The 23,017-nt window shown below is 41.5% G+C and overlaps 1 protein-coding gene across 3 annotated transcripts in view; it reads right to left on the reverse strand.

The window, feature by feature from the left end:
* Positions 1-2,389: 2,389 nt before the first annotated feature.
* SPHKAP (SPHK1 interactor, AKAP domain containing) overlaps positions 2,390-23,017 on the reverse strand; it is a 73,684-nt gene continuing 53,056 nt past the window's right edge. For 2 of the 3 annotated variants that reach the window (XM_055817508.1, XM_055817509.1), the window contains exons 5-12: positions 22,351-22,485; positions 19,020-19,275; positions 14,992-18,736; positions 11,419-11,598; positions 9,431-9,517; positions 7,385-7,437; positions 7,117-7,301; positions 2,390-4,600 (exon numbers count right to left, since the gene is read on the reverse strand). In XM_055817508.1, coding sequence (XP_055673483.1) covers positions 4,457-4,600; positions 7,117-7,301; positions 7,385-7,437; positions 9,431-9,517; positions 11,419-11,598; positions 14,992-18,736; positions 19,020-19,275; positions 22,351-22,485 — 4,785 coding nt within the window. In that variant the 3' untranslated portion in view covers positions 2,390-4,456. The remainder of the gene's footprint in view (positions 4,601-7,116; positions 7,302-7,384; positions 7,438-9,430; positions 9,518-11,418; positions 11,599-14,991; positions 18,737-19,019; positions 19,276-22,350; positions 22,486-23,017) is intronic. The other variant, XM_055817510.1, reaches the window with a different exon arrangement.

Raw genomic sequence — 23,017 nt, forward strand, 5'->3', positions numbered from 1 at the left:
TTGGCTGCTACATACCTTGCACTCTCCAAGCTGCTATTTTAATCACTGGGTGGCTGGAGTGGGATGCGGCTTTCAACATTAGCCTGAAATGCTGGCAACCAGGAGTCCCTGTGCCCAGACTGACCAGGATTACTTCGGGAGATGCCCAAGGTGTGCCTTAGCAAGGGCTGTCACAGTGGAAATCATATTTGCTGTATTGTTTCTGTCCTCTAGACCACTGAATCCTTCCATATATAACTCTGTAAATGTACAAGTTTGTTTTTCAAGGAAAATAGCCCTTAGCCTGTATCATGTGACTTCCCCAGGACAGAACACAAATTTTACAAGAGAAAGATGAGGAAGGATTTCCATGTAAACACAGAATTTGTACTTGAGACTCTTGATGTATGCTGTTTCTATCTCCTGAGATTCAAATTGTTTTCTGAATAGGAATGCTCATACCCACTCATGTTTTAAAAGTGGCATTTTGTGAGAATTTCTTTTTCGGCTCCTTCCATGTGATCACTTGCATTTTCTGGGTAGTTTGTGAAAAGATTTGAAACATATCCTGCTTGATAGTATTTTCTAGTTTGCTCCACTTTATTGTCTAATTTTCAGCTGAAGCTGGGAGGGGGGCACAGTATCCACAGTATCAGCCAGACCTGCCTTTACTTCAAATTGTTTTAATTAGTTTGATAGCCCAGCTGATTCGGTTTAACTGTCTGTCCTGCTAAATGCTGTACAGCCGCAAGTTGCTTTCTGAAGGCCTGTTCCTTGTAATGACTGGCTTTACACAAGGTTTGAAAAATTGAAGTAGTGGCATTATAAGCTTATATTTAGTGCAGGCTTAGGAATGGTTCTGCCTTGAATTAAAATTCTTAAATTTGCTAGTATGGACTTGCTTTCCTTCTCAGCTGGAATTTGTTTTATTAAGTAGCTCACGTGGCTTCTCTATTTCAATGGAGTGGTGGGTATTTTTCCTGTCATTTTGGAAGTCGGAGTGCAGGATTCATGGTGGCATTCCTACGCTTGCCTGTCATGCAGTTCTGCATGAAACTGGACAAGAGAAACAGCAAAATCGGCCTCTCCGGAAAAGTTACCTGCTGAATTTAACAAGATAACTGTAAACAGGTGACCACTTTTATCACAGACCACAATAAAATGGTTAATTTACTTGAAGATACTGAAAATCTCCAGTGTTATGACAAAATTGAGGTATAGTTTTTCAGCTGCTGCTTATCCTAACATTTAAAGTGCCCTAAACAAATCCAAACTAAAAATGAAGTTTTAAAATACTTATTTTTCGATAGGTAATTCTCCTGTTTGAATTAATATATCTATAGGCCTCATTCTGCTTGTCATTAGGTGGGTGGTAGAGTCAACAACCGGATAGCGGGCACCTTCCCCCAAAGGCTTCTCGCAGAGTTGAAGGTGGGCGGGGCTGCCCTGACTGGGACCAGTGACACCCTGACTGGGACCAGTGCTGCAGCAGGTGCCAAGGTAAACGTGCCTGCTGCTCCCATGGGTGGCCTCTGGTGGCCAGGGCATCTCCTGAGGCTCACGGGGTTTGTCTGTGGTGCATCTCGTTCAAGCACTTAACCAGCTCCCACTTGAACCTGTGTACAAGTTTTGCATCCTCTCCTTTGATAACATGTTGTCGCTTTTTGCTTGCTTTGAATCCGGCTCCTGTGAGTTTCATTTGTTGAGTCCTGGTTTGTATTGGGAAAGATAGTGAGCAGCCGTCCCCAACATGCCCTCATGGTATTAACAACCTCCATCATGCTTGTGTATACAGAGGGGCCGAACTGCTTATCGTTTACTCTGATTTTCACCTGAAATTGTGTATAGTATGAAGTTCTCATTTATGTGTATTTAAGATTGACTTTCTTTCAGCCTTTTTTAATGGTGTACAAGTCCTGTTCTGATTTACTCAGCGAAGTGTTGGTTTCCTTTTCTGTTTAGCAGTAGAAAGACCTTTATACTTAGGCAGTAGGGCAGTAAATATGTGTGCAAAATTACACAAGCAGAAGAAACTCCAGAGCTTCTGTCTCCCCACCCCCTGCACGCTTTTGCAAGTACTGAAAGCAGCTACAGAGAACACTTACAAGAGATTTGGTGTGTTGAGGGTTTTTCTGGCAATGAATATGTAATTTATTTTACTGTGATACTAAGAATGTTATGATTAGCCTTGTATCACTTGAATGAATCATGGAACCTGAGTAAAGCCGTAGCTTTGGAAATGAGGTAAGACCTGGAGCTTGCTCTGACTTGTTCTGGTCAGGGCCATGAGTCAGGCTTTTTATCCAGAAGCAGAGCTTTGAGAAGCTGCAGGGATGGCAGGCAAGTATTATTTAATAGGTTAAAAAACCCACAGCACATTCATGAACTTCTGAAGACGGCAAAGAGGACACACATTATAACATAAATTTATTTCTGAATAAATTGCAACATTAAGAACTACTGTACAGAGAAACTGCATCACACTGTTACAACTCCGTCATGGTATTTGTGCTTTGTAGGATAAGTAAACGTTTATTCTATCACAGCAAAAAATTTATACGGACAACTAACTGTATTTGGTTTAAAAATAAATACACTTTCCCATTTATGAACTTAAACAAAGCACTTTAAGTCTGTAGTACTTGGTGCTTGTTATTAACTTCCAGCCTCAGAAACGCTGAGCATTCAGAATTGCCGCTCATGTTAGCGGGAGCTATGGATGTTCAGCAATTCTTAGCAGCAGGCCCAGTGACTGCACAGTTATGTTCAGTGTACGCAATAAATTGACCCTTACCTTGACAGTAAAGTCACCTTCACTGTTTCGTATGTTCTGCACAGTAGATGGAGAATTACTCGTGTTAATGTTCCACGTTAGATTTTGATTCGCTAACAATTTGCATTTCATAACAAATGAGTGATGCAATCATGCAAGTTTAGGAATGGTTTTAAAGATAAAATTGAGAATATGGCTCTTTTTCATAAATTATTTAAAACTACTTCAAAATTTTCAAAAATATTTAGTGCAAAAGGATAGGTTTTTTTTTTTTTCCCAAGAAATATTACAGAAGCATATATTGTTATATGGAAAATAAAACATCTCTTGAATATTGGAAAAAGCAGGCAGATTTTCTATTATGCTATTTGGGTAGGGAGAGATGAAAAATAAGTATTTTCAAAGAAACAAACTGCAGAAGAGCTGTGATGTGATAAGTTGTATTTACCTTTAAGTTCAAAACCAATCTCTTTGGCAGAGTCAAGAGAATGTATCATTAAGTACATGATACTAACAGATCATCTCAACAAGACAATACCATAGTATATCTTATCAAACAGTTATATAAATGTTATAGTAACGTGAGCTATCGCATACAGTCCAAACACTTATATCCAAAATGAACAAGTATGCCGAAATTTTAACAATCATTCTGCTTTCTTGTAAGCTATAAAAATTAACATTAAGATTTTGATGATAAGATGGTTCTTATTTCAGATATGCATTTCTTCGCCTTATTAGTGATTTGATTAAAATGAAAACAGTATTTTTTTTTTTCCCCACTGCTTTTAACTGATATGTAGCATGTTACATAGGGCTTGAAATAGAAGCACTTTACGTAACAATTGTACTATCATTACTCCCTCTTACCAGGTAGGGACACTGAGGCACGGAGGTGAAATGACTTGCCTATCGTGGCAGGTCTGTGATGCGACAGGGCTCAGGACCCGCGGCCCTGACTGGCAGAGCTGTGTTCAGGGCTGTGCCAGGTGTAGCTATACTGAACTGCGCTGCCTCCAAGTGAAAAGGAATAATTTATTTTTTTTTATTTTTTTGTTTTAAGGGGAGTAACTGAGAGTCTAGATTTTACTTCCTTGAGAGCACAACAGGAATCGGGAACTGCTATGGAAGAAAAATTATCACGTGGAAAGAAACTGTGTTTTCAGCAGCTTCTCGCTGTGTTGTCTAACTGCAAAGGTGCTAAGCGTTCAGAAGTTTTTAACCCTTAGCAGACTATGGGGAGTTAAAAACAATTTGTTATAGGGACATGGGTGTGTCTAGGCATCCTGGAACATACGCTGGTTCTAATAGTTAAACTGTACAAATATTGGTGTTTTAAAACTGAACGTTGGTGTACTATCCCATTTTAGCTGATTGATTTAATTGAACTGATGAAGATGGAACACATTAGATAATTAAGCCTTTACTGTGTAGTCCATTAATTCAGAAGGCTAAAAATCCATCCCCTCCTAGTACAGTACATCCTATGGCACAATATGTCAAGAGTCTCTTGTGATACAGAAAGATACGATACACCTTGGTTTCACTGCTCCTGGTTCAGTTGTGGAACGCACGTGTGCTGATTCTGTAGAGTTTGTATACTGTTGCTCGTTTTATTCGGTGTTGTTTGGAAATCACAGCATTACACAAGCCACTGTTTATTTAAACTGGAATAAAACAAAAATTCTGAACAGGTGAACTTTCTTAACCCAGTTCGAGCAGCCAGTCGAACAGGCTCGGTGTCATCTCTCTGCCTTCCTCGCTGAGCTTGCAGTACTGCACCACGGCATGAAAAATATCCCCCACTTTCCAGCACTTCCGTTGAACTAATTGCACAACATCCAAAAACTAAACAAAAAACCAAAACAGAACATGCTTAGGATTTGGTTAACGTTTTGCTAAGGTTTTGTTAAATGAATACACCCAGGGTGCTATAAGAACATCCTTGGTAGATGCACTACTATATGAGGGAGAGGACACAATTCACCGTGCAGAAACGTAAAGGTTCTTTCTATTTATAAAACTTCATTTCTGAAGTTCCATAGCTCTGCAAAGACTGGTCAGGTCTCGTGACATTTTCTAAATTAGCTGCTGTCATCAACTATTTTTTATTTATTGCAATGAAAGTAAGAACAGTGAAAGTGAGCTTGATAAAGGATCACAGCTTTGTTATCGACAGCTCACTGTCAGCATAAATGGAAGTGTGACCATCCATTTTAAAGAAAATATAGCTCCTCGTTACTATTAGCTATATTTTAATTTATATTTTCTGTATTTCCACATACACATCCCATAGTATTTTAAATATTCACGTAGTACTGGCGAGAGGGAATTCTGGGTAAATTGTCACATGAAGACATTTATTACAGTTGTGGTTGAATCACAGAGAGTATCTATATTTGATCTTGTTTTAACCTTTGGTTTATCCGGAAGTTAAATATATGTTCTTAAGCAGCTGTAAAAAATCCTGAATTTTGTCCACTTTATACTTAATAATGGGCTCACAGTGTCATACATCTGGTCCCATCTTTTTCTGCAGCACATAAATGAAAATCAAAGCTTTTCATTTCTTTGAGTTTCACAATCAATATCTAATTAGCTTGCTGCTCCTACGTTTCCAGTTTTAAACCACACAAGAAAATATTGTATGTCTCTAGTTAGTGTAGCTGTTTGCTATTTACATGCTGAAGCCTAAACTTTTAATATGTATTTTAATGATATTTAATAGGCACGCGATTTCCAAGAGCACTGTTGTAGGCAGGATGTGCTTCATTATTCTCTAGTGTATTTTTGCAATTGAATTAACTGTTTGCCAAAGCACATGGGTAAAGCTGACAGCTGTTTCTTTAATTAGATGCAATTTGGACCGCTGCTGCTGAATGCATTTTAAATTATGTTTATGATTCCCAAATGCATGTACTCAAGAAAATCAAACAATATCTCCGCTACTTAAAACGATCTTCCCATAAAAGACCAAAATACTGATTTGTAATACTTTTTTCGTTAATTGATTTGAAAACCATGACACTTTGGTAAGCCTTAAGGCTTGAGCTGTTCTTGGTGATCTTGGAAATGGGGCTGTTTTGGTCATTCCTGAAATACTGTGGGTGGCATTTGGTGGTATGTACAGTGGAGCACCAACTACTCATTCAGGAACAGAAACGGTTTGTGCTTCTTGTGACCATGTTTGACTTCAGTGCTGCTCTTGGTGCTCTGGCTTGGACTAATAGCTCAGAAGGTTTCACAGTTCTGGTAGTCTGATCCTGTCTGCCTCTCCCTGAAAGTAGACTTTGCTTTCAAAATGGTGGCTGGCAGAGGCAAAGCTATGCCTGGGCTAGGAGTGCTGCCACACACAGCACTTTTTTATTGCTAAGCCAGGGGAGGTGCTTCATAATTTCCATGCAATGATGCAAAATATTTCAATCAGTCTAATTTTCCAAGTAGCAGATGTGTGATAGCAAATATGAGTCCACTGGAAAACACTGGTTGGTCACTGCCTGGACTAGAGCTGTCTCTCAGGGTAGTAATAACATAAGGGTACGTCTACACAGACGGGTCTGTTTAGTCTCATTATGTCGGACAGTGCACCTGAGCCAACAGGTTATTGCTGCTCTGCAGTGAAGTCACTTCTGTACATTTGGGCGGTGGGCAGCAGTCCTCTCCTGCCAGCATGACGTGACTATAAAGCCAACGCATCTGTCCACGGCAGATCTCACCTAAATGCACAGGAGGGGTCAGGACCCTGTGGCACCCAGTGGTAGCCCCAGCTCTAACTTTATGAACAGCCAGGCGCAAGGTCCGACCTGCCTGAGGCTGCCCTAATCAGTGCAGCAGGCAAGCCAGAACCTGCGTAAGGGCTAAAAAATTTCAAAGCTGGAAATCTTAAATCCAACTTTTACCTCGCGTCATAGTCAGCTTTTACTGTCAGCGAGTAGAACTTTGTGTGATGTCCACATGCATGAGATACTTACTTTTTGAGCTACCTGCATAAACGCCATGTAAGCTATCTGTCTGCAACCCTTCCAATGCAGCCACGTACAGGACGCTGAATTCTGCCTTGGGCACTGATGCTTAATGACCACTAATATGGAAAAGCAAACTGATTCATCAAAGCATATTATAGAGGCTTTGGAGAAGGTCTCATGGTGATACTGTTTCTTGTGCCATAGACAACCTACTAAATATTTCACGTACATTAAATTCTGACATGTTTAACCCTCTCCTCCCTTTCTTAATACACACTAGCATTGCCATCTTGCTGTAATGATGTTTTTGCATCTGCTTTTAAGCTCAGTAACATATAAATCATAACTGCTAATGTGATTAAAGTGACTTAATAGTACGCCCAATTCTGTAAATACTACCTTTTCAATTCTGTTTTCCTGAGATTTCTTAAAGTAGATGGTTGGAATTCCAAGTTCAGAAGCAGCTATCCACTGCAGGGTGGCTCGCAGCTCTGCATCGGGGCACTCTGGTTCCAGATCAAAGTTTATCACCAGTAGGTCCTTTTGACAAGCAGCTGTTCCCACTGAAAGCCCAGCAGTACTTTCTGGAAAAATATTCTCAACAGTTACTGTGCAATTACTTGTGTTAACTTCAAATGTGTGTTTTACTTGATATGGTTCAACTTACCTTCTGTATTTTCTGTCTGTTCTTTAAGGAAAACCTTTTCTTCTACTAATTCACTTAGAAACAAACAACAACAAAGCTTATTAGTGATATTTAGGAACAGTCTACAACATTGCTTCATGATGGATAAACTTCTCCCTCAATGTAAGACCTAGAAAACTGCAAGAAAAAAGTTACACAGGATGAAAGAATATAATAGTGAATATATTTATGTAATCTGTTACTCAGGAAAAGGTATGGGAATTCCTTTAATAGGATGAAATACTTGAACTGGTTGCACTGTGCATTACAGTTCACCAGGATCTGTTTATCTCTACAGTTTACATAGTGACAAGCAAATGACGTTATGGTAAGACACAGCAAGTCTCATAACCTGGGTGGAAATACTGAACTTCCACTGTCTGCCTTTTTCAGTGCTATTCTCCCCAGCTGAATCTTTTTAAGTCTTGCTTTCTAGTTTTATCTTTCATCGTTAAACACAATCATAACTATCAATGACATCAGCTACTTCTAGTTTTAAATAGATTAGCTGTTTGGATAAACAATTTCTGTTTACACCTTGCAAAAATTCCCAAAGGTCTTAGTTTCTTAGGTACAATCTCTTTCTTAAACTACAGGAAACAAACTCCAGGCATGCGGTCGCTGCTTCAGCTTCCATTTCTGAACACAGCAGCCGTGTTCATGTGCTTGTGGCAGGAGAGTGCAAATTCACTATTGATGTTGCAGCTGATACACTTGTTCCATCGCTCCCAGAGGGACAGCACTGACAGCACACGCTTCCAGGCGGTCCCATTCTGCGCTCAGTCAGGGGAAATGCTGCAAGCGTTAGGCTTGTTCTGGCATGGGAGGATGCTACTCTTTACCACCCTCACTCACAGGATTTCAGAATCTCCCCCAAGGCTTTAAAGAATTAAGATTATTTATACTTGCGTAGTGGTTATTGCAAGATGTGAGAGGAAAGAAGAAAATGGCAGCATGCATCATATAGTTGTTCATGACTTAGAACACAGGTGCTTAAAAACTTCCTTCCCATCAGATTTTTTTCCAGTTTTCTGTTTGAATAGCAGATGTACTTTGTGCCTTGACTTTGACTTGTGGAAGTGCAAACTTCTCACGCCTGTTGGCTAACACCTGAGAATAGCCCCTGAAAGCTAACGAGGGGAGGCAGAAATTTATCCCTTTGGTCCTCAGACATATAAGGGAGAGTGGTCATCTTTAGGAATGCCTGCAGAGGGTATTGCTGCCTACTGTGACGATGGGAGTATTTTAACGAGGTTAGTCTCTGAATTGGCAGCACAGAGAGAATCCGTGTACTTCTACAGAAATGTGAATGCCCAGATTTCTTACAAAAAAAGAGCCTCTCAAAAGCAAGACAGTTTAGTACAGTCCGGTAACAAGCTGTGAAGATGTTCTGATATCACCAACTTCACAAAGTTTACATTCCAAGTGTATAGACTGTGATACAGCCTATACGCTTCTGCAGCGGCCATGCCCTGACTGCATTGGGACATTCACCGTCTGGCAGGTTATACCAGGTTGCAGGGTACCAGAATCTTTAGGCAGGTGCTTGCACATCTCTTGATAATTTAATTGATGCTCATTAGAAACATGCCCCAAAACAAAAGGCAAGATGTACTTTCGGCCAAATTATTATTATTATTATTGGGAAGAATGCTATTGTATTTTTTCTCTTTGACTTTAATTGATCCTTATCTGACTTGATTTGGTATTACAGTAGAGTTTTGATAAGATTTGAATTTATTTGGAGAATAAAGTTACCACAATGGGAAACTAATACTGCAGAAAACTTTTAGGCAGAGCGATTGGTGGATCCATCCACTTGAGAGATCCACCTGGGTGGGCTTTCCTGTGATCTTTCGCTGTCCAGTGTTATCACTCTGCACAGACACCTGCTTGTGTTTTTTTACCTGAAACTAAGGGCAAGCTCAGCAGCAGCTGCAAAGCAAGGCTTGGCACATTTTAGATGGCATAAACAATTTGCAGTTAAAATTGGACTAAACATCAAGTCTCACTTCGGTGACTACTTACTTAATCATAGGAGAAGATGGCACGTTCTCCTGATAAATTTCCAGGTCCACAATGCCAAGACTGCTAGTTGTACTGCTGTTGCCATTGCTGACAAAGCAAAAGTTTAAATATTAGTGCCAAGCTGCACTGAACGTGTCTCCATACATCTTTTTGAAATTTATTTATGTACAAAGCAAAGTGAGGAGGCTGCCCCCTGTTACGCAGAGTTCCACATGACCGATTGTGCTCAGCAATTGGTTCCCAGAATGAAGCACCCTAATCTGCTCAAAATAACGAGGCTTTTATTAAAATAGTTCTAGATGGAGCATGTCTCAAGTGATGATGTAAACTGGAGAGGAAAAACAAAAAAAGTGGACTATCTTCTTGTGAGTGGCTTATGCAACAAAGATTTGGCCTCAGACAAAACCCAGTCTGCATAAGTCCTTGAAAAGACGGATGATCAGGCACAGAGATGTCCTGGAAAAAACCTGCAGAGATTCAGCTACCTCTGAACATGGTAACTTAGAGCAAGGCATTTGGTTGCCCATCATACTACTTACCTGTTCGGTGACTCCACGCCTGTAACCTGCAGCAGTGTCCGTGTATTACATCACATCCCAGATACTATCTGGGATCTGATGGAACCCACAGGTACAGTGGTGACCCCTTATGTTTCTGACTACTCTGAAAGACTGAGATTTTAATTAAAGCCAGAGGTCATTGGGACCAGTAGTATGTAGAAGTACTCTCTTTGGCTTCTTCACAAGAATGAAGTATTACATCTGAGAATATTTAGAAAAAATAGTACCAGTTCACTTTATAACATCATCATAAATTTGACAGTGAATGTTTACGTAGATATTGCAATGGTCTCATGAGCAAGTTGTGAATTTGCTGGCTGCAAGTCAATGAGCACAAACAAGTTCTGTATGGCGAGTCAACTTGAACCACTTAATTTTTATAGGAAAAGCAACTAATAGAATTTTTTTCTTACATTATTAGAAGGATTGATTAGACAGTTCCTTTCCCCATCGGCTTTTTCTGAGTCAGTGTCAGCACGCCATGCATTCAGACTTGCTGTAGCAATTTCTGTTTCAATGCAGAGCCAAAAGGCACAACACATTAGCTCTGAGACCAAGGACTTTGTTAAAGGTTGATACCATAATAATGGGATGAATGTTCACCCACACTGACAGACTAGTTTTGTTCAGTATTTTTTCAGCTAGCCAACAGTGCTCTCTGACAGAGACTTCTTCTCTTTCCTGCTTTACTACCGTACTGTCTTCCCTCCTTTTTGTCTTAATACCCAAGAGAAAGTTGTGATTACTTGGCAATGTTTTAAAATCTAATCTAAAAGCACGTGAAGAAAAAAACCCTTGCTCATCTTGAAGTCATGAAAGGGCTGAAGTCAAACTAACATAACTTTATATAAACTCGAACGGCTAGGTAACTTTTTTAAATACGTGTCCTGACTTGAATAGCAATAAAAAGCCGCGCATTGCAATGGGAGCTCTGGAGTTTACACCTACGCAAGGGAACTTGGTCACCCTCCGTTAATCTGCTCCCCTGTGCCAGTCTAAGCAGATCAGGGCTCTGTCTCTGCTCTCAGTGCACAGATACCTGGTGGGAAGAGCAGTCTCATCCATCTCTGCTAAGGAGATGCCAAGAAAACCATTATGCAAATAAATCAAAGGAAAGACCATACCAATTAGCTTGTCCAATGGCCCTTTCATTGTAGGACTGAGGCACTTGAGTGGTGCCAGGAAGATTTTTCTTTGTCTGAATCTAGCTGCTCAACAACAACAAAAAGACCTGGCTGAGAACTAGAATGTGGCTAACTTTACCCCCCCCTTTTTAAAAAATAAAGAAATTAACGTTGTCATTAGGCTTCCTTTACAGATTCTGAATAAATCTCAAGTGGTTGACCCTCATTCCTGGTGCATGGTAGTCAAGTCGTTGACTTGTCCGAGTAGACCGTATTGTATACTGAGAGGAGACAATAAGGGTACCTCAGGGATCGCTCGCTGAGTTGTAAGTAGCTACTTGTGTCATCAGGATTGTCCTCATCGTTAGCTAGCTGGGACCAGCTGCCAGTGCTTTCTTCACTGCTGCTGAGATGGTTTGGAAATTCTTCAGCTGTTTTTGTCTCTCCCATGATTTCAGCATCGGGTCTGCTCTGAGGGCTGTTGCTAGTAAGGTGATAAGGAAGGCACATTGATATTGTAATTAGACAAATAAAACAGTGCCACCGGTTTTCAAGCAATGCTGCTCATTAGAGTCAACCAAGCTGCAAAATTATACAGATGCAGGGGACTGGACAAGTGCATAATTTATACACGAAGCCCAGCTGAGCATACTGAGGTGCTCTTAAAAAAGGATCTTATGACGGCTATAACCAAACACAAAACAAAGTAAGCCTTATGCTGAAATATGCAGAGAAAAGCTTTAACTTGTACAAAAAGATTTTACATGAACAAAGCGAATGCTGACTGCATAGGCCTGTTGCTTAATGCACTTCAGGCATGTGGTATTATGGTTACATGGTTAGTGCAGAATGATGGTGTTTCTTGGAAATATATATTGGTGCTAAATCCCTGTCCCAGTAATGGATGAATACATTTCTTGCCAGGGTTTTCTACCCTGTTGGCCCTGTAGATCCAAAAGAGGTCTGGAAGTAAAAGTAGGAAAGTATTGTGGGTTCTGAATCACTACGGACTGTTAGCCCTCTGCGTTCCTTAGGACCCTTGCTGCTTAGGTTGGGGAATGATGAAGAATTCTTTTTCTAGGTAGGAGCGCAGCAGGTAGTCAGAAACCAGACTGAATATGGAGCCCAGAGGGAGTTTAGAAAATACAGGGTTAAAGGAAAAATGCTTTATAATTCTGCATACTGAACATGTCACACACACAAATATGCATAGAGACACACGCTTCCACAAATGGACACACAAATGAAAAGTGAAAACTTCATTTATGGTCACTTTTCAGAGCCAAACGGGAGTGTGTGAGTTACTGTAGGGCTTTTGATACGCAGGCAGAAAAGTATATAATACCCCACCCCCTTTTTTTTTTTTTTTGGATGACAAGAAAGAATTAGTTACATATCACTGCAGTACCAGAATAAAAATTAAAGCAAAACTATAGTTCTGTTATATTTACTGGATGGTCTGCGTTTGCAACGTTGTGATTAAAACAGTGTCATGTGTACTGGCAGCCTTCTGCAGGATCCCACTGGAGAAGTTCTCGCCTTCAGACTTTTATCTACAGTCATGGCTGGGGCATCCTGTCTTCAGTTAGAGCAAGGGATCACTCCCAAAATTCTATTGCTCCCAAGTAATTAATTTGGTTAAGAATATACTGAGGCAGTATCGTTGTGGATATCTCCTTTTGCCATGTTCTGACTCTCAGGATGGCTGAGAAGTTGCTGCATTAATGCGGGATGCTAGAGGGAGAGGAGCCTGCTGCACGGGGGGAGCAGGACGTGTTTGCCTGAGGACCTCTGCTCTGCCAGGCGCTCAGCATCTGCCAGCTGGCTGCGCCTGTCATCCCTGACCCCTCAGGTGCCAAACTCACAATCTGTAGTAACATGAAGGCCCTGAGCAGCCGAGTCGCAGGGCAGTGGTGTTATTCAGGTTTTTAATACAGGAGAGGTAACACCTAATACGTGGTCCCAAATACGAGAGGTTTTTGTGGGTGCTGTTTCTTGGCGTGTTGGGGTTTGTTTGATTTGTTATGCAATTACATATCAGACCAGCGATGCTGTGCACTGACAGCTCCCTACTCCTGAACAGCCAGTTGGAATGGTTTCTGTGTAACTGACAGGACTGGGCCTATTGCACTGCCTACATACAAGAAAAAACTTTTTTTTTTTTTTTTTCTTTTTCTTGCTGAAGACCTATTCCCCAGGCCTGCATGGGCATGGCTTTTTTATTTTTATTTTTCCCCTGTAACTGACTGTATGTTTGCTTGAATGTTTTGCCTTGAGTCCTATGTGCCTGTATCTACACTCGCAAGTAATTTCATTGGGTAGCAGTGGATCAAAGCAATTGGTGCTGATGCTTTTACATCTACATTATATATATTTTTAGGTTCTTACTTCAGCCTAGACTTGGTCCAGACAGCTGTGCTGCAAATGGCTCACATCCATGTGAAGAACCACTGGAAGCTTTGCTTTCCCTGTTGGGGTACAAGCACATCTGGTACCCACTTGTATGGCTTCTAGTTGAGATCCCTTTAAAAGAAATTTGTATCGCACGCTGCAAACGGAGCTGATGTGTGGAAATGGAGACGGGCTGATTCAGAACTGCACTGCATCGCTGACCCAAAATGCTCGTGTAGGTGTAGCCTCTGGTCACTAATCCTGCCCTGTCAATCCTATTGCTTTAAACCTCCCATAGCCACTTCTGGAACTCTGCTTCAAAGGCAAAGTTGTTATTAAAGGGCTCGTAAACTGCCAAAATAACTTCATTTTCAAACAGTCAAGATTCTAAATAGGTAGGTTTCTGAATGTATCTTATTTAAAGCAGGTTGCCTTTGAAGAAAAAGGAAGGTTAGTGGGGGAAAGTATGAAAGAACAGCAACACCAATAATTATTCACCTAATTGCTACCATACACAGGAAAGTATATGCTTTCTCACTTCAAGCAGAGCTTTGTCACTGCTCAGAATAAAATCAGCTACAAAATAGTTTCTAACACTAGCACCTGCACTCTTTCTAGCACTCTGAGATAATGGGGTGCTGCAATGCTCCACTCGTCTGGCAATTTACATACCATTAAAGTAACAGATAAGATGAAGAGAAAGAGCCTTGCTCTTAACCTCCTAGCATCCACAGCAGTCCTATGCCTTTGCACTGCACTCTCACACTGGGTTTACACCTTGCCTTAACCAAAGCAAGTTGCAGATTTCTCAACAAAAAGAGTACAGCTGTAAGGAGAGGCTGCTAAGCTGTGGTATAAACTCTATGAAATTAAAAGAAAATTAATTTTTATTCTTTATCTAAATTCTATCAGAGAAGTCTTGAAAAATAGGAGGTAAGGGGTGCTTTTAATTAATATTTTATTTCCTCCACTAAGGAATTTTTATTACTTGTAGCTCCAGACTCTAAACTCAAAACTGAACTTCAAGCTCTTGGAAGCCTGATCTGAATTCCAGGTACACAAAGCACAGCAGAGAACTACAGGTCAAATTCTGCTATCTTCTGTTTTACAGTAGCACAGATTTTTATTTATTTATTTTTCAGTTGAGGTATCAGCCAGTGCTAAATGAAAGCTCAAACTTTTCCCATCTTTCCTGTCTCAACTATGGAAGACTGAAATATCTGTAGAGAGAAAACTTGTCTGTGCAGCATTAGGCGTGAATCTTAGACCCATAGCATCATCGTAGTCAATGTAAGCGTGCACCAGAAATCGGTGCTGTGAGGGATGACTGGGTGATTTGATGCCATTAGAAACCTGTAGTCAGAACTTAACCTGTTTATTTCATTAAAAGTGCTTCTCTCTTTACCTTCTTTTATTGAAGTAATTTTTACCGGGAAATTGACACAAACACCAAAGCAATGTGCTGATTTGTTATTTTATTACTTACCTATTTGGTAGGGCACTGGAAACTGTGTTTTTCCCATCAAAAGCTTCTGGAGGTTTTTCTTTGCTTTGGTGCTCCTTTCCAGCAGGGCCACATGAAGTTAAGGACTCGGAATCTTTATCTGGCTCATCTCGTTGATCGGTTTCTATCTGAATTAAAGGCACTTCCCTGTGCTGACCTGCAGGGAGGTATCCAGGGCTCTTCATCTGCTCTTTTGTCTCATCCAGACTTACTCCATCCCTTTTGGGTTTTGACCGAATTTGAGTTGCGCTTTGGGGATGTTTGCTTTCCAGCACATGTTCTCGGCTTGTATAATCGAGGGAATCCTGCTGGACAACAATTAAATTTTTACCGCTTTCAACAATATTTGCAGCCAGTCTGTTTGCATATTGCTCCACATGTGGTGGGGAATCACTATGAAACTGGTCTGCCTCGGCAGCATCTACTTCATCTGCTATGATTTTGTTCTTGCGCATCAGGGATTCGATCGAACTTGCCCACGTCTCGTGAATCAACATATCTGTGATCTGGTCAGTCTTGCACCTCTGGTACAGGCATGAGTCAGACTTGCAAAGACCTGAAGAAGCCACGGTACTGACTGGCTGTACACTTAAGGAATCTTGGCGATGGTGAGCAAATCCGTCTAATGAATTTGCTTTAACTGGGACATTAACTGTTAGCCTAGAGCCTGATGATCTGCTGTCAGGCATGGATGATTGCCTAAAGCAAAAAGGTGGTCGTAGAGCGGGTGGTAGCAAACTGCCACACCAGTCCTTTGAATTCCGAGGGGAAGATACATTATCTTTATTTTCCTTTTCTATTTCTCTTAGCATATACCTATAAAATTCTTCTGTTATGCTTTCTGTGCTGGACTGTTTGGATGGGCAACTTGGTCTTACATTAAGATGACCATTTTTCTTGGCTACTTGTTGCAAAGCAGAAGTTAAGATGTTGTTTGCATTTTTTCCTGCATAGTAATCCAGTAATAAATCAAAACCTCTTCCTTCACTTTCCATCTGGTTCACCATAAATCTTGAAAATTCATCAGTAATGCTTTCACAACTAGACTGCTTTGAGACAGAACTTGTCTGGCTCACAGGCTGACCAAAGGTGTTCATTAGGCCTAGAGTATTGAAAGAGGCTTTGGAATCGGAGTCCTCCTCTGGTATGCTCTCGCAGCTTGAGGCCTTGGCTCGGCTCCATCTTTCACAGTGCAGCCTGTTCCTGGGGTGGTTTGGACCTTGCCAGATACTATCCACCATGGAGAGTTCGGTGAGGTTCATGATCTTGGCAGCCACTTCGTTTGCAAAGATATTGACCGAGTCTGGTGTATCCTCAAGGTTTATAGATTCATCTACTACCCGATTCATCAACCTTTCCTTTAGTTCAGGGTGCTCATCTGTTTTTCTTTTGATCTCACTAAGTCTAGGTGCCCTGTGCTTCCGAACAACCGAACCATTAGCGTGGGTCTCCTTTTTCCTTTTCATGGTTCTGCATGACAGACTCTGGGTCACCAGATACTCACTGCCTCTCTTCCACGCGCAGAACCAGGGCTGCTTTCCGTTTGAGTTTTCAAGACAAATGGCAGCGATTTCTGTTGCCATAGAGACAACTGTTTCTGCCAATTCCTCTGCAAAATCTGTTATACAGTATTTGTCCCTTGCATGTTTCACCTGCAGCACAGGCTGTGAAGGAAGCAAGACATGATTTCCCAGTAACGACAAGCTAACCTGGACATCGCTGTTCAGCACAGCATCACACTTATGCTTGGCCTGGTTTTCTGCATTCAGGGTGGCACTGGAAGACAGCTGTTCTTGAACACCATGGCTGCATTCGTTGTTTGCAAAGGTATTTTCTTTGCCTGAAAATGATCTGTAGTCTTTCTTCTTCTGATGATTGTTACTCTGATTTGGGGATTTGTAACAGTCTCGTGCGGTTCTTTTCAGGTATCTCTTCTTGGGAGATGTTTTTGCCACAAGTGTGTTATGCCCTGTAGCTTTGCTTGTTGGTACTGAATTCAGTGTGGCACTTTCCTTGCTGTTTACGTCTTTCATAGTACTTCTCCTAGTGTTTGTGACATTTCCAAGATCTTTGCTAGCACTAGTGCTGTAGCATGTACCAAATGGCTTAACAGCAGGCTGATCGAGGCGGCTGTGTGAAGTTTCACATGCTGTTGCCTGTGTTGACCATCCTTCTGTTCTTGTTACTTTCTCTGCTTTTGTGCCCTCGGAAAAGAGAGGAGAACATTCTTCAACTTGTCTTATGTCGTTCATCTTCTTACAAGTGAAATATATTACGTTAAAAAGCAACTTGTTTGCAGTCTCCATGAAAACGTCTTGTGTACTTGAGCCATTTCCTGAATGGGAGTGTAGCTGTCTCTTCTTCCTAACCTCTTCCATAGAATGCCGTAGAATAACATTGGATAAGTTTTGTGCGAGTTCATCCCTGATTACTTCATCAGTGTGTGGAATCCGTGGCCTTGCTGCTGTTTCAATAATTTTTCCATTTATGGATTCCATAAAATGACCTACATTCTTGTATGTGTTGGGTTTTGTCAAAATTATTGATGCCTCTTTGAGAAGTGCCTCCGCAATGCTATCGTTTAGCTTCTCCATGCTGCTTCCTATAGCTACGCTACAGTGAAGAGTAATGGCTGCAGAAGTCTGGGCAGCAGACAGAAGTCCACTCGAAGCTGCAGGGTACTTCTCCTCCTTCGTTTCCCCCAAACCACAGACAGCTACAGCACTTGCTACCTGAGTCATGCCACACAGCGCAGATGGAAATGAATAATCTGTGGCAGCACAGTCATCAAGTAGCTGTGAAGGTGCTGGGTGCAGCTCTTCGTTATCAGCTGCTCTGCTTTTAGGGTCTGGGGCTTCCGGATCCCGCCTGAATTTCTCTGCAGCCTGGGGACTGGAAATGGTTCCGATAACAGTGGCTGCACAAGCTAGAGCCACTTCCAGTGCACTCTGGCCGTGTCCGTTTGAATGTTCCTCCTCAAAGTGATCTGAAACTTCAGCAGAACTTTCTGATTCGGTCCAGTGGCACAGGCTGGGGAAGGCAGACCCTGGCCAGTCGGGTATGTTCTCAGAACTGTCTGGACTTTGGACTATGACGATCTTTGGGAGTTCATTCCACGACCGGGAACCAGATACATCTTCTGACTTACAGGAGCTTCCTACAGAGACACTGACTGCAGCCTCCTCACTGAAAGTGGGTTGAGACTGTGACAGTCTAATGAATGCATCTTGTAGAACAGATTCTGCTAAATTTGTGGCATACTGACCTGTAGTTGCCCGCTCATTTTGTGAGGGAGGATCCATCTGTCGGATACCTGCGCCGTCCTCTCCGTCTGCCTTACTGTTGTGTTTCACTGTTGGGTCACACAGAGGCCCCAGCTCCTCTTTAGCCATTTTGGTTGAAGACTCCTCTTCCAACATGTGCAGTAAGCAGGAATTTTCAACGACAGTAGTCAAATCAGTAGCACTAAAGGATGAAGTAGCTCTTGCAGCTAATTCCTTCTGCCACAGTATTTCCTGGTCTGACTTATCCTCAGGTTGTAGGATGCCATTTTCAGCCACAACATTCACAGCTTCAGAGGCTCTAGTAGCTGCATTGTCGTTATTAATGCAGTTCCCTTCAGGAATGAATGGCAACCTGGCTTTTCTGTAGTGGAGATTTTCAAATCCCTTGCCTTTACTTTTTTTGACATCTGAAGATGCTTCTGAAACACTTAATTTTTCATGACCTATTGAAAGAAAAAACAGAAATTAGTTTTTGCAGAGTACCCATAACTTTAAAAAGAAAACGGCTGTGCAACTGTGCAACACATCACTGCTCTGTAAAACTACTGCACAACCATCCATCCTTGTCTTTGAACAACCATGTAAAAATACGAATGGCTGCCTATTGTCTAAATTACAAATAAATATATGCATGAATTATCATCAAGTGCAATTTCTGTTCACATTGCCATGGCAGTTTTGCAGGATGAACGACAGCAGAATTATGCTCAGCCCCATTGTTCTCACCAGTTTTATATTCATCAGTCTCGTTGTCATCCTCGAGGTGCTCTGATGCTGTGAGGAAATCTTCTTCTATTGAGGACACTGAGCAGTTTGTGTCATCCTCGGGCTTTAAGATACGAGCTTCTATCTGCAGCTGTCTCTCCTGAACAAGCTCAAGTCCAATCAGAAACTTGTTTATTTCAAAAATGATGCAGCTTGCGCTGTTTTTCCTGTCCCCCCTTGCACACTGAACCAAGCAGACATCTGCCAGCCAAGGACACTAAAGGAGAAAAGAATCTCAAATAGTTATTTAAGTAAAAAAAAAAAAAAAATTCAAAAAACCCCAAACAACTTATTTTAAGCTTCCCTCTCTAAATACCTCAGGAATATTCTGTTGCAGAGAAGCAATACAAGTTGTCATTAGGTGTTTGTAATGCAGTGTGCAGTTACTGTATGCTAAAATAAGACTGCTTGGACCGACAGCTTTTGTTGTACCAGGTTTTAGTAGAACCCAGCGGTATCATAAGGGCATCTTTATTTTGTTGAAATTACCAAGCTGTTTGCTTTCAATCAAGTTCCTGTTCTAATGACAGAGACTTATCTTCGTGTATCCGTGTCAGAGCCAGCCATCTGACATACTGTTATTAATAACCTCACACCACCCGGCGTTACCTGTCTCTCGAGGGAATTGTTTGTGGGCACGAATTCCTTTTCAGGATAATTTCTGTTGCAATGCTTGTTTGAAGGTAGCCCTGCAAGGACTGGCTGGCGAGATTGTGAGGAGCAGGTCACCTTTAAATGCTTCTACAGACTGCTTTAAAGTAGTGCTGTGTTTTGTTTCTTTGCCCTTCTTCCCCTTGTACCTATTTTTGCCCAAAGCCCCATTATTTCAGACCAGTGTAACTTCCCACTCGAAATGGGGCTCCACTGTGCACCGTGCTGAGCTTTTATATAAAACTGTCTTACCCAGAGAAGCTGTACAATTAAGTTGAAAGTTGGACAGAAACCGAGAGAAAGGAACTCCTTTTATCCTCATTTTATTGATATTAAAACTGCTGGGTATTTATACAACCACAGAGCTAAGTTGGTATCTCTGCAGGGGACTGTGTTTGTGGTATGGATGCGCTCTGAAGCCAAGCCAAGCTTTGCAGCTTGTGATCTTGTGCTTTAACTCCAGGGCCCCAGGAAGGAGCCAGCTTGAGCGGAACCTGCTCTGGGTTAAGGCAGTCGATTTTAAGCTCTGCAGAAGATGCCCCAGACCCCCTGTGCATTTGCACAGTATCTAGCATAATGCAACCCCATCCTAGACCTTTTGAGTGTGAATGCAAAGCGAATATCTAGTAATAAAGGCAATGGGATGAGTATTATGTTGGAATAGCACATTTCATTAGTGTGGTCCTCCTTTCCACCTAAAAATGTGTCTGAACAGAAAACCAGGTAAATTAGAGTGTTAAAAGTAAACCAGAAAAGATACATTTTTTGAACTAGCTGCAGATAAACTGTTGCTGACTCAGACTTGAACATACACCATATTGTGAAAAACGTTATCAAAACCAGATGCAGCCCTAGGTCAAACATTCCCCTGCTGTTTCTCCAGCCCACTGTTTGCAGGGCTGTACTTGTGAAAAGGGCTGAGGGGGAACGGAATAAAAATCCTTGTATGAAAACTATGCGAGGCTCCTTACTAATGATATTCTCTGGAAAGTCAAAGAAACCTAAGGATGACCACAGCATGTGCTCTACCTGGTCAATAAATCTCACCCAGTCTCAATGCAAAGCTTTACTCATAAAGCAGAAATTCAGCATGGTTCTCTTTGCCTCTTGCCTGCACCCTCTTTGAGAAGGCTGCCAGTCTCACTGGCCACAGTTGTTCGGTGATGGGCATTACTGGGGTACCTGAGCCATCTTGTTGAGTCCCCGAAACACCCTTGTGTGCTTTGCAGTGCTGCTGCCCCGGGAAATGGGGTCTGGAGCTCCATTGCTCCTGCCACAGGCTTGTACTCTTATTTTTTAAAATTTTTCTGAAGTCAGCCATTAGTCACAAGTGGCAAGAAAGCTCAATAGCCAGGCAATTTCTCGAAAGATCAGCTTATTGGTATAACATAAAATTCAATGATATTTGCAATACAGCTGTTCCAGGGCCTGCTTCGTAAAAACTTCATACACAAGTTTTTTTGGGTTTTTGTTGTTTTTTTTTTTTTGGGGGGGGGGGAACTTTCTGCCTTTTTTTTTGTTTTTTGGCAGCAGATAAAACTGGAGATACCTGTCTACATTTTAAGTTTGCTGAGACAGTTTTGGACTCCAGGATAACTTGCAGTTTTAATGAAGTTGTTCCCAATTTATGCTTGGCCAAATGAAATCTGAATCAGGCAGAAAAATACTAAAGCATTTTTCGTTCTCTTTTTCTTTACACAGAAATGAACAGGCATAAAGTATGACAACAATGGAAAGGAAGAAAAAGCTTTTTATTACAATAAGGAGTTAAGCTTCTGAAACTTGTATATTAAAATGCCTTTAAGCAAATGTTATTGTTTGCTTCCTTCCTCTATGCGGTGCCAGTAAGGGGAATTCTTGGCCTCCAGATCACAGATAGGGAACATTTCATTGGCAATAATGGCAGTGAAGGAGTTAGCATGAGAACTTTGCCTTTAGCTCCTTCTAAATGTTAAGTTTTAATTAATGCATTAATTACTTTTTAAGTTGACACAAGCTAAATGGTGTATCAGCTCTGATATGGTTAATGTAGCTTGGCGTTTTCCATTGTCATGTTACAGAAGCCTCTAGGATCTTCAGGTACTAGCGTTAGCTCTTTTCCAAGGTGCACACGTGGGAGAAGATGGATTGGGAGTAAAAGTGGGAAATAACAAGCCTTCACTTGAAAGGGAGTCTGCAGGAGCTGCCCTGATCTAGCTATATGAATGGAAATAGTGTTACATCTTTCCTCTCTCCCCTCTGTGCTACCCTTCTGACTCCTGCTACTCTTGAAATCTGGGCTTATGGATCACGTCTGCCAGCAGTGTTTGCTTTCCCTTGAAGGATCAGCCACTAATATGGCTTAAAGCACTACCAGCTGCAATCCAGACATGCACTGTATCAAGAGGGAATAGCAGGATCTCGGCCCTATCTTTGTGCCACCACCCCCCCCCCCCCCCCACACACACACACTTAGTAGAGTTTTATCAGACAGATTTACTTTTTGTGTTTGTGTTTGCAGATTCCCACTCATCTCTTAAACTGGTGCAAGGTCTGGGCTTTCAGCTTCCTTTCTTCCACTTTTCCAATTCCATCCTTCGCAGGTGTGATGTGATTTTAAAGATTTGATTCCTACCTGGATTTGATTAAATTTGATTCCTACCTGGGGAACTTCATAATCGGCCTGAAGGTTTCCTGATGCTAATCCACTCAGCAGGACTATTTCATTTTCCTTTGGTGGCTGTACGTTCATTGAACTGATGAGTTTGGGGAGATTTGGAGAGATGCTGATCAACCTCTGTAGTATGAAAGATAGATTTTGCTCTCAGGTAATGAAATCTGAGTTGCACAGTTACATTCATAAGTAGCAAAATGAAATAACACTTACAGGCAGCCCTTTAGAAAGCTTACTTGAACGGATTGATTAAAAATAGAGCTGCCAGCATTCAAATGCATGTTCTTTCTTTTGAGCCACCAGACAATGGGAACAGTATAAATTTCTGCACAAGTGTCCAGCAGGACAATCTGTCATCCCTTACATTGTCATATGCTAAGCAGCTCGATTGTATCTGTTCATCTAAATGCTTGCCCTTCCGATTACAAGCGAGTTCCTAAGAGACTGAGAACCCTGTGCTTGTTATTGTCTAAACCAAAAACGATGCACTAAGTATGGTAATGAGCACAGGGCCAATCTTCCCGTTTCTCTCCAGGCGTATGACAGGCAAGAAACCGAAGGGAAAGTTAGCTGGAAACAGCTGATCAAATTGATGCAACGCTAAAGCTGGAATAATGGAAGTCTTTAATACACAGATGAAATATGCATTTCTTTG

Source organism: Falco peregrinus, chromosome 12, assembly GCF_023634155.1.
Source record: "Falco peregrinus isolate bFalPer1 chromosome 12, bFalPer1.pri, whole genome shotgun sequence".
NCBI classification, from domain to species: domain Eukaryota; kingdom Metazoa; phylum Chordata; class Aves; order Falconiformes; family Falconidae; genus Falco; species Falco peregrinus.